At 35.9% G+C, this 13,063-nt stretch overlaps 1 protein-coding gene across 1 annotated transcript in view; it reads right to left on the reverse strand.

Moving 5' to 3' along the window:
* Positions 1-13,063, reverse strand: part of LOC122806144 (coiled-coil domain-containing protein 33-like) — a 1,182,030-nt gene that overhangs the window by 69,841 nt on the left and 1,099,126 nt on the right. Inside the window, exon 5 of the mRNA XM_044076381.1 lies at positions 11,495-11,634. Coding sequence (XP_043932316.1) covers positions 11,495-11,634 — 140 coding nt within the window. The remainder of the gene's footprint in view (positions 1-11,494; positions 11,635-13,063) is intronic.

The raw sequence follows: 13,063 nt of genomic DNA on the forward strand, positions 1-13,063 counted from the left end.
TATTGATTCTGATAAAGTTCTAAATTGATTATTAAAAGAATGAAAGCATTTAATATATAAAGGACTCCGTGGTTTGTCTAGTGGAACTTGTTCCTTCATTTACTGAAAATCTGTACTTACCAGTCTAACTAGCTACCTTGCCAAAGCAATGCACTAAACCCATTAGTATTATCATAAAATGTATCCCTTGGTTTTCTCTCATTTATAAACAGGCAAAAAGCAACTTATCAAAAGTGTTTGATTCAGTATCAAATGATAAGAGAATATCTACACTAGTCAACTTCAGTCTAAGTGATATAATACTTACTGAAATATTACCTAACGAAATATTGCATCTGTATACTTTATAGATCCTCCTACTCAGTACCTTTATTTCTACCAGAAGATGTACCACAAATTCATACATGGTCTTTACTATGTTCACTTTTTACTAGTAACAAATCAAGCTCCATTACCATCAAACATTCTGCTTTATGCAGATTAGCTGCTTTTCTATTTCTCTCAACTAAACCAAATAAATATCATTACTGAAATAACTGTAAACTCAACCCTCAACATGAATGTCTGTCATCTATCTTCCATACTATAAACTTTACAAAACTAAACATAGGTTTCTAGGCACCTCAAAAAAAAACTGTCAGCTATAGGCAACATTCCCTTTCCAGCATGCCTTGTAACTAAAAACTCAGTATTTTCAAACATATAGGCATATGGACAGATAGTTCTTTGCTTCAAAATATATATAAATGGAATAATCTGTTCATTCCATGGCCTGAAATAAATTCTAAATTAACTATAACACCAGTTCCCAAGGGAAACCAAGAAAGTACTAGAAAACTGAGCATTACTTCCATCCTTCCATAGTTACTTGCCAATAATTTGAAATTCTGCCAACAATGTTTCTAATTTACAGACTTAGCACAGCTTCCCACTACTTATGAGATTCCTCGAAACAAGAACACAATAGCATCTCCTTAAATTAATCCCATACACTACCGATTTTTTTGCTATCATGCCGTACAGACTTTGCAGTCTCACTTGTTGCCTAGCTACTGCAGATAAAATTTCCCTTACGTCTCTCCCCAGTTAAATGCTTACTTCCAAACAGAATGCATTCTAATGGTCCCATGACCTAGAATTATCTTCAAGTCCAAATGCATTATTTTCAGCTGGATCCTCTGTTGTAAACTGCATTCCACAATTCATTACCTTTAATCTCATTTTATTTTTTATTTAAAGCTACTGTAAAATGCAATTGTTATATCAGTGTCTTCAAATAATACATCCTAACACTTAATGTGGCAATTGTAAAAACTATTAAAACCCTCCCTCTCTCTATTTATGGCAGGGTATAAAACATGTAAAATTACGTTTAAAATATATTAAGAGTTTTTATACTTCCTGACACTGCATTTTTTTATTTGCATTTCTAAATTAGCAAATGTTATGATGTAATTAATATACTCCTTACCAAGTTCTTATCTGTGAATTGAAATTTGCATTTAATTACAATGCTTTCATGTTAACATCTGTATCTGGCAGAGTGCTGTACAATTTCCTCAGTTTTCCTGTTGCCATCTGTATACTTACTCTCATTTTATAAGTTTACAAGATCATGGCTGAAAATCTGGCATGAGGTCCCAATCCACCTACCTTCCATGGACAGCTAATCAACTAGATCACCTCTCCCTTTTCTCTGTTATATTGTGAAATGATATGACTGCATTTTAAGGGCAGTTTTGATTTGGATTATTCATTATGGTTTTCAGAGGTCTGTGGTCCATAACAAGGGTAAAGTCTTTGCTAGAAATGTACATGTGGAAATGTTCACATTCCTAAAAAAATAACAGAGCTTCCTTTTCAATTTGTAAGTATATCTTCTTTCCTTCTTCATTCAAAGATCTGCTCTCACTTGTTATAAATGTTATTGTTAATCTTGTGTTTGAATGAGAGGTGCCTCGTCATTTTTGGCTTATATATACCTCTAACGTACAGTTGAGTTATGTCAAAGTATGACTCATTTTCTCAAACCTAATCCATTCTTTAACAATTCTAATGTATCTTCTTGCATCCAACATGCGGAAATACATCTTTCTTCATTATATCCTTGAATGGCTTTGTTGTGGAGCTGAGCTTCTAAACTTTTGCACTGTAACTGGCCTTACAAAAAGATTTCTGATTGATTATTATTTGATGGAGGTGTCACGTTATGCATCCCTTATACCTTTTTATGTTTCAGTGATATTCTTCTTGAAGATATGAATCAATACATCTCCTTTTGTATTAAACTCCTCTTTTCTTTAACATAAGTTACCTTCTGTTTAGCCTGTCCAATACCTTTCTTTATATTTCGTCATGTTCATTCTCATCACTTCCTCATACAGTTAAATTATCACTAAAACCCACTGCATTTTTTCATATCTCATATAATTTGTGTTATGTGCTGAAAGATCTTGGCAGCAAAGGTGGCACTGACGTTTAGTGTCTTATATCTCATTAAGCGACACATTTAGTGAAAATTGAAATACTCTGCTTGGGAACATTTCATGTTTCTTATATCCGTATCATATATATAGCTTTTTTCTTTATTATTATTTTTATCAGACAGATGCCTGTTGATAATTAGACCTCTACAATCAAACAATCAGACTATTTATTGCAAATAGGACAGGAGCTGATTACTAATGCCATAATTCTAAAAAACATCATTTTCTTCTGATTAGGGCTTTATCTCCATAACTTGGTGGCTGATACAGGTACTGGCATTACAATGACGGGCTACTATGTCCTTGTTATGCATGGGATTGCTCCCAACCACATGATAATGAGGGCTGTATCATTGGCCTGGTCAGCCAAACCAACATTTTTTGGTATGAATGTTTTGCCTTCAGGCTTCTGCTTGCATGTGGTAAAACAGTCACTGGATCATAACTCCCTCTTCACAGAATAGTTAAGATGGCATTTTGATATTCCTTCCTATCCGCCGCATCCAGTTCATAGGTCTATACTAGGGCTAATGACTACTGTGGCCTTTATAAGCCTAGCCATTAAATCCAAGTGTATCCAACATGTTATTGCATCTTATAGGTTATGTTAAGGGGTACATGTTAGTTAGAGCATGATGTAATGGCTACCTCTGTCCATCAGAAATGTGTGTCATACCAGGGAAGAATTTCTAATTTCACATCCACTCATCCAGGTTGTGCTTGAATATAGTTAGGAAAGGGCTATGCTTCACCTGAATGGGAAGTCTATTCCAGAGAACTGGGACTCTCTTAGATACATAAATGTCCTTCCAACAAGTCCTGTAGACTTTAAAAACAAACGTGAACAAAAGGAAACTGTATGGCAGATGAAATTAAGAGCGGATTCTCACTTAGGGTTAAATGAACCAATTAACATTAAATGTTTTTTAAAGAATTGTAATTAACTAGTTAAATTTTTAAATTGTTTTTAACTGCTTTTAATTAAAAATGGGTTTTTATTCATGAAAGAAATGTATAAAATGACAGAGATCCTAAATGTATTTCTGATGAAGTCTATAACGAGTTAGAAGAAAGTGGTAATAAAGTTTTTAACACTATTGATGTTTCATGTGGGTTATCTCCTTGCAGTTGTTGAGTGTAATTTTTTTTATCATTTTTATTTTATTTCTACTGAACAATTTTCAGTTATGCGCCTGGCCAGGTACATATCAAAGGAGGCATTATACTCAATGAAGGGTCTGATGAGGGCTGAGTACAGTGCCTTGATGACTTCTCTGGACCTAGATGTTATGTCTTTACTTATAAGCTGAGTGACACAGAATGATTTCTTACCACCTTAGACACATGTTGGCCTATAGCTTGGTTACCATCTACATCATTCTCCAACTCCCTGGCTTCTGTGTCTGCTTTAAAGGGTGTTTTATCAATGAGGTAGTTCGCCGAGTGGCCAACTTCCCAAAAGGTACTATCACGCATTTCTTGGCACTGAGTTTTAAGCTGTGGCTTTGGCAGCAGTTATTTGTCTGTGTTAGACCTTCCTATAAGATATCAGGGGAGTTTCTATAACTGCTCTTAACTTACAATCATCTGCAAAATTGGCACACCAGAGGCCCTTGACATTGGCCTTGTCTTATAAAAAACATATGCCAGACAGGGGCCGACCCAGCACAGAGCCCTGGGGGACTCCGCTGGTGACTGGCTTCTTTGTGTAAGTGGTGTCTCCAGTTCTAAAGTCCTGGGTCCTGTTGGTGAGCCAGCTGTCTATCCAGCAAGTTGCACAGGGGTTTATGCCTAATTCCATAAGTTAGTTTACAATGTCCAAGTGGGGCATTTGATTAGATGTCTTAGCTACATCAAGGTATGCAGTTTACACCATTTCGTCCTCATTCATTGTCTTGATGACTTTCCTTAAGAAGTCCACCTGGTCCTATAGGCATGACCTGCCTTTGACAAAAAACAAATCGGGTTGAGAGCAGTGCCTGAAGGTTTCCTATTTCATTGTTAATCATTTCCACGATAATTCTTTTCATGGCTTTACATATGAGACTAGTCATACTAATGTGTCTGTAGTTCCCAGGATCCATTGATGGTCCACCCTTGTGTAAAAGGATGACTGTTGCAGTCCTCTATTCATGTGGCATGGAGCCTGTGCAGAGGCTATGGTTGAATAGTGACTCCAGTGGCCCTGATAGGTCATATTTCACACTACTTAAAAGGTATCAAGGGATATTATCGGTGGCCCATTAAAGTTGTATTCATGACCTTCTCATTACTGATAGATGGATGGGGGGGTATTAGGTGGTATTTCCTGGGGGATGGCTGGAGGTGGGGGGTAAAGATGGAGTTGATTTTGTCAGCTAGAAGATTTTGCTATATTTCCTGGTGTTGTGAGTGTGGCTGCATTTACCAGCAGTACGGCACACTGTTTTATACTGTCTTTGAGGTTTTGATCATAGCTAAAGACCACCTTATGGTTGTTCTTGACCTGGGATGCTATCGCTTTCTCAAAATGTGCTTAGCTGGACTTAATCCTCTTAGCTGTCTATTCAGTCTGATGAGCGAGTCTATTTTTTTTGGTGTTACACTTCCTAATTTTACATATGGCTTTTTCTTCTGTTGTGCAACCTGTTTAATCTTGGGTTATTTGTTTTATGAGTTTGTTTTGAGCTTACTTCTGATATGCACAGCAGCCTTCCTGCAATCACTGACATGGTTGTACAGAGCTTCTATGAATAATTCTGCATAGACTGCTGTGTTACCTGGATTTAGAGGGGCTTGACATTTTGATAGGTAATCACTTAAAAACGGTAGTTTGCCTTGATGTAGTTTCTAACTATTAAAGGGTTTGCTGGAGTTACAGAATTAGTCTTAATTCAAAGGAGACTGCTTTGTGATCTGACCTTATCAGAGAGGAAAAGACACTTGGGGAAAGTGAAGTATTCTCTCATATTTGTGAGTAACAGGTCCAGTATATTTGTACCACTAGTACACATTTACAATAACTGGTCCGCGGTGTTTGTGTTTACAAAGTCTAGGTACCTCTGTTCCCACAAATTTGGGATAATACAGGATCCTAATTTATAGAGGGATAATTAAAGTCCCCCATGAATATGGAATTTGGTTGAATGGTGACTGTCTCCAAAAGGTCTAAGTATAAGCTAAGGTTCATGGGACACAGAAGGTGACCTGTAGCTTGTAGGCCATGGTATGGGGCTTTGTCTATGGTAATCTGGATGTGGGGGAACTCCAGTACATAATCCTGTTTAACTAACCTAGAGGTATGCTTGTTATTGATATATCGACACACCTCCACCCTTTGTTCCTGTCTGTGCAGTCACTGGGGTAAATGTGTGGAAGGCTGTGAAGGCCTCCTCTGCCAGGGTATTCTTCGCAGCTTTAAATCATGTATCAGTAACTACATAGATGCATGCATTCTCCAAAGTCAGGAGATCTTGAAGGGGTGGAGCATCTTGTTTGAACTGGTATTGAGCAATGACACATTTAGACTTCCTTGGGTAGATTTTGCTATGTCGGAAGGTTTGCCAATTTTGCATTGCCTAAAAAGGGTTCTATGGGGAGGGCAAAGTTTTAGCCAATATATGAAAGCCTAGAGAGGGAGGTGCAAACCATCCCTGGCAAAGTAGTGCTGTCTATTAAACATGTCCTCCCATGCTGAAAAAAGTGTATCCCTTGGAATGACACCAAAGACTAAGCCAATTATTGTCAGTCATCTTCTGTTTGTATTGTGGCATCATCCTTGGTAAACCTAGAATGCTGCTCAATGCTAGGCACAAATCATCCTGTGACACAAAGCCCAAGAGCTCCATAATGTCTCTCTTTATATAATCTAGGCCGCTATGTCTCGGGTCATTTACACTTACATGGACTATGGCTGAGTCATACTGGTATCTGTGATGCAGTGACTTGCGTGCATGCATAACTTGGCGGATCCTGGCCCCTGATTAGCAAATGACCATTGTTTTTTCCTTGTTCACCCTGGTGAGTGGGGCATCAGTATGTTGTACAATGGACTCCAATATGACTAGAGTTCTGGGTAGTGCCTGCTTTATGGGCTTAGTACCTCGGCTCCACAGGTGTAGCTGCATGTGCATTGTTAGGTGTTTTGCCTGTTCAGTGGATTTGGGTTTGCTGAGGATAGTTCTGGCAGGTGGAATGTCTGGAAGATATTTGTCTTTGGAGTTTGGGAAAATTGCTGTCAAGTGCCTCAGCATAAGTAGGTCTATGTGTGGGGTATGTGTGGCGGGTGTATCATTCGTGTCCCTGACAACCAGACTGTTATTATGAGTTTGCATGTGATAGCTTTGCCTTCAGAGACACTGTGTGTATGCATACTGTGTTTGTTTCTTTGAGGATTAAATGGTTGTCAGTGAACATCAGACAACTGTTACATTGTCTAAGTATTCCTTTATTCACCAAACGTGCCATTGAGAAATTGGGGATGTGCATATTCATGTTGCCAGGTCCTTTACTGGGTGAGCTATTACTGTGTGGTGCATGAGGGATTAATAGTGGGCTGTTTAAGGGTGCTTCTAGGGCTAGAGATTAGACTAGGGTATATAGTATTAAATGCGGGAGTGCTCCTCAACACTCATACTAGCTGGTCTAAGCAAGTTCTTCCAATGACTGATGCACTAGCAAAATTCAAGTTGTGTGGGTTGTAGTTAGAGCATTATGTCTTAGGCGTCACAGATTTAACTTAATTAATAGTTTTGCCCAAGTAATGTCACTAACAATGTAACCTCTTCTTTGTGTGCACCATCTCCCTCTATGGTACCTTTAGCAACGCTCATATCTACACATGTTCTAATTTCTCCAGGAGCATGAACTACTGGTATTGTCATTATGGGGAAATCATTGTGGGTCCCGAGATGTTTCAGTAGTCCACTTCCTATAATTTCTCAAACTTATTTTCATCATTTTTCCTTAACAGAAAAAGTATCCTTTGATGAAGTTATATGAGGCTCCATATGTACTGCACCTTCATACTTCTGTTTCATACAAATGCCTTCAAGTAAGCTACTGTGTTCATTTAGCAATTTGGCTAACTTGTTTTCTATGCACTCTTTTGTTATTACACCTACAGGTTTTCTCTTCTTTGAAAAACATTGAAAAGAGCTGTGGTCATATTGTCCTTATTTCATTTTCTGTTATGAGTCATCCCTTTACTTGTTAAAGCTTTGCTGAATTGGATAAATGGATGCTTTAGTATTTTGACCAGAAGTGTTTGTATTCTCAGTCTATTGTAACCTTCCTCTTACACTAGGTTTACTGATGCCTGCATATCGATCAAATTCTATTACTGTTTATGGATTTGTTACACTGTCATCCTCACTTAATATCTAGTGTGTATATTGCTGTATCCCTGTCCTTTGCCTTTCTTCTGAAACAAATTATCCTCTGTCATATTTTTAAATATTATTTTCCTTTTTAACTTATTCACTTCCTAACCTCTGCTTTTGTATTTATGCTTGCTGTTTAATTTCTTATTCTTGCACACTTTTTAATTTTTTTTTTGATTTATTTTGCATTCTTTTCTGTAGCTGAGTACTGACATCTTTCTGATATTGACCACAATAGCCTCTGTCCTGCATTAAACATTTACTTATAATCTTGGTTGATTTTATGGATTTCACCTTTGTTGCATTTTGTCTCATAGCATTTTTATTTTACTACAGTCTTCATTCTTCATACCTACTTCATTAACTGCTCCTGATTTCTCTCTCTCCTTCTGTCCTTTACTTATGTTTCTGCTACATCCAAAAATGCTAAAGTTAAATTAATTGAGGCTGTAACATAATTATTAAATCTTGCCATCAGATTTTCTCAGTGTATACCTATACTATAGATATCAGACTCTACTCTGAAGGTAGACAGACGTGGGATTCCTGCAGACATCTTTTTCATTAATATTTTTTTCTTTTTCCATTTGTATAACTTTATTATTATACCTTTTTGGATATCACTTTACAGTGCGTTGTTTTCTAATATGTCAATTTTTGTAACAGCATTCTTAAGACATTTTAAAAACTTGTTAAACCATTTTTTTATAATTCTGTTTCAGTACTTTTGTTTTTTTACAGCCAAAAAAAAAAGAAAAGAAAAACTTGTAAAAATAAATAAACAAGATGTTTTTCAAAACCCTGGAGCAGCTTAAGCTGTTGTCCAAAGTTTAACCTGTACACACACTTACTGCTCATCTTTGTATAGCTAGGAAAGTACAAATTCCAACAATTAATTACGGACTCCCATTAACAACCTTTCACTATAGTGGCAACACATAATATATACAAAAATCAATAAATAAAATTGTAGATTTACTTTAATCACAGATCAACTAACCCATTGCTACCAGCTTCAAGAACATAATAAATGGTAACCTGTTAATGAAAGGGCACCTGTGCTACTCTCCACACAGACCTACAAAATCATTAAGCTAGAACACTGTCCTCTGTTAAGAGTACAACAAACCAGACAACAAAAATACACACCAAGAAGTGCATAAGGAGTAACTTACCCTCACTAAGCCCAAATTCAAAACAGCAATAGGTAAAAAGGCATTGTCAAAGTTGGTGTCAGCAATTTGGAACTAGCTTCTATGAGAAGTCAGGCACAAAATTACAACAGAAGCATTTAAAAGCAATGCTTGTTGAAAGAAACATCTTGCTCCTACTATAAATATAAGGGCTAGCAATAACCTTTATTTAAACATAGCACATTACTTAGACTATCTGTCGCTACAGTTTTAAATGTGTCGTCTGAGTCTACATCTGTTAAATGATTACTTGAATCATGAGTGTTGTTTGCTTGAGCAGTATATTAAATGTCTCACTATTTCCAATGCAAAAGTTGCTCTCCAAATTACACATTGTAAATATTGTCTCAAACTAGTTTGGTAATCCTGTCATTTCCTTTGTTTAAACTTTCTTATGATAATAACTATAATAAGTATAGTTGTTTTTTATGAAAATATTTCATGATAGTCAGACTGTAGTCTATGTCATTATAATTTCTGCCCATTCGGTTAGGTTTGTGGCTGAAGATCTGTTGAACCGTCTACTAAACCAGTTACCAAAGTATCATAAATAAATTAATAAATAAATAAATACATTAATTAAATCATAAATATCAGGGGTAAAGCTAGAATTTTTTGGAATTGTATACCGGATTTTAGAAAGCAGCCTGCTTGACCACAAGTGGAGCTGTGACAGACTTACACAATTTTAATGTAGATTACTCACAGTACTGAATTCATGATATTCATTGCAAAGATTAAGTGCCATAATGGTGAAAAATAATTTAACATGAACAAGTAAAGCAAAAAAACTGCATTGCTTGTCCAATTTAAAAGATTTTCTTACATTTAATGTTATCATGAGTCAGTGCTACAGCTAGAACTTATTTTTCACAAGTGTACACCATGGCATGCATTTTGTAGGCATTGCTACACCACTGGTAGGGATAATAGTAATAACAGGCAATCAGTGAATTGATTGGCGTCAGCATACAGAAGGTGAAAAATGTTGTATATAGATATCAAAGGACACATGAAATGCTATTTCCAATGAGAGAAAAAAACAAAAGTTTAAAGAAAATCTTTTATTTCAAAATTATACAAGAATTCTGTAAAACAATGTAGAAATGATATGTGGATCAGGTAGGTGAAAAGCATGTAAATAATGTCATTTATTATTCACAGGGTTTAAACCCCGGGTTGTTAATATAACAAATAAACATCTAACATCAGTGCTTTATACTAACCAGACTCTTCCAGAGCAAGTCTATGGAGAAACCACATTACATAGAAAAGTCTCCCAGGTTACTGCAGTCAGACACGTGCTGTATGGCTATCAGAGTTAAGTAAAGCTCTAGTCACACATTCAGATCACAAGCTCATTTTATTCTTTTAGTTTTAATTTGAAGAGCATCTGATGTTTTAAGGTTTTTTCCTAGGTTAGTTGTAAAACTTTTGGGCTGCACTTTAATATGTTAATGGCCTGATGGGTAAACAGTATTATGGGAGACCTACCATTAAATTAAATTATATCTACATTGCATAGAATCCTTTCTATCTCAACTCTCTGAAATGAATGGCTCTGGAATATTTTTATTTTTGTTTGTTGTACTGCACAACTGCCATGTATTGTGAGCACATTTTTGTCACTGTAGGATGTTTCTCTTCCCTCATGGATGTGGGATTCTATAATCAGCACATAAGAGTAAGTGTGTGTGAAGATGGTGGTCATCAATTTGGGGGGTTTGTAGGTGGACTTAACCATGAAAATAAAGATTTCTAAAAGTTGTTTCTCACTTTAAACTTAAACTGTTATGTTTACAGTCAGTAAGATGCATGTCAACTTATAAGGAATCTCAAAAATATAGTAATACAGTAACCAACACTCATCTGCTGATACTGTTGTTTTTGTGTGGTTTACTAGCAAGGATGGAGTAGGTCTGGGTAGCAGGTTCTTTTTGTAAATCTTAGCTGTATTCATGGAGAAGTACTGATTATTATTAGATGATGGCTTAATAAAATTATATTCTTAATGTTACATAATTTATTGTAGTACTGTATTCTTTTGCATTTTGGTATTCTTTGCAATGGAAATTTTTATATGGGCGTATTTCAGTTGTGATAAACATCTATACACTGATATGGAAGTTTAATTAGTAAAATATTTCCATTGTAATTACCTTTAATTCATTTATTGTGAGGCAATCTGTAATGTTGGCTAAAGTGTGCAACAAAGTCCATAAAAAATTAATCTCACACCATGACAAACATGGAATCCTGTAATTAACTAATCCATGTGAATTTCAATGTTTCTTCTTATGAAGTGATGTTACTAACAGCTGAGACTACTGACAAATGTTTGTGTTACAGAGAACATAAAAATTATTCTGATCAACAGATTATTATTTGTATATTGGTATGTCAATAAGATTAGTGCTTATTTTCATAAATGGATGCTATTCATTAACAGACTCACCTTCATTGTCTGTGTCCTCTTTATCCATCTCCAAAGTCACCTTCTCCTCCCAGGATGGGGAATAAGTTGGCTGAAGTGTCGCATGGGTAACTCCCAGGTTAAGTTTTGGTCGCTGCTTATCAGATGCTCCTCGTCTCCTGCTAAAACAAATATAAGATGCATGAAAAAGCTGTAAAAGTAGACATCTCTGGATGCAGCATTTCTCCCATTTTTTTATTTCTTAATTTTCAGTTGACTAGAGGATAACATTGTGGATAACCTTTCAGAACAATTTCTGCTTTAGTTCTTTAGGTTTCATCTTTGAGTAGTATTTTTCAAATCATGTTCCAGCTAGATGGCAATTTCTGTATTTCACCAAGAAAGACATTAGTCTAGTCTTCTCTGTAATTATATATATATATATATATATATATATATATATATATATATATATATATATCTATATACACACACACACACCTAAAGTATGTTAGTAGCTCACTGCTTGCAAGAAAGAGCTCCTGAGACATGTAGCAGACTTTATTATGATAAAATGCAAAACAGGTCATGCTATTTATTTTAACACGGATGCATGTTGTATCACTTCAGTTCTTTTTGTTGAAATGAGATTCACTAAGTTTACAGTAAAAAAAAAAAAATCAATATGTTTTGTGGGGTTTTGCCCCCAAAAGTAAATGTCATAGGATTCATTTCCATAGCCCACTAACAAGTAGTATATGTGTACACGTACATAAACATATTAATATATTATACACACACACACATACACACACACACACACACACACACACACACACACACACACACACACTCACACACACACACACACACACACACACACACATGGAAAATTGGTTGAATCTTGATAAGATGGGTACTGATGAGTTCAGTTTATGATGAAAGAACTGTTTCTCTCAAGTCCAGTGTTAATAAAATATAAAGTGTCCATTTAAATTTGCTTTACTATATTTGACAGATGCTGTAAGGTCTGCTCTGTACAATGAATGACTTATTTTTTTTTTCCTGTTCTCTGGATAAGTGAATTAGCCTTTCACATTCTATTTCATCCACACTCTGTGCCACAATGGCAGAGTAAGTGTTCATGATAAGGGCAGTAGGGTAAGTGCTCATGACATGGGCAGTAGGGTAAGTGCACACACGACACGGGCAGTAGGGTAAGTGCACACGACATGGGCAGTAGGGTAAGTGTACATGACACGGGCAGTAGGGTAAGTGCACATGACATGGGCAGTAGTTTAAGAGTAGCTACTTATCTATGTGTTTCTGCTGAGGGAAAAGCTCGGTGCTCAGAAAAAGCTAATAGAGTTGGGGAGATTCCATGCCCTCAGTGATATTTTGAGCACTGTAACTATGAAATTTGGGCTATTACAACTTAGGAGGGAGGTGTGCTATGTCTGAAATTGTGACATCTCAGAGGTACAGTGGTCTCGGAGTTATATGTGTATATATATATATATGTATATATATATATATATATATATATATATATATATATATATATATATATATATATATATATATATAAACTGGCACTTCTTAAGGTCATTT

The sequence above is a fragment of the Protopterus annectens genome, chromosome 7.part0 (assembly GCF_019279795.1).
Source record: "Protopterus annectens isolate FY-2018-M chromosome 7.part0, PAN1.0, whole genome shotgun sequence".
In the NCBI taxonomy this organism is placed as follows: domain Eukaryota; kingdom Metazoa; phylum Chordata; order Ceratodontiformes; family Protopteridae; genus Protopterus; species Protopterus annectens.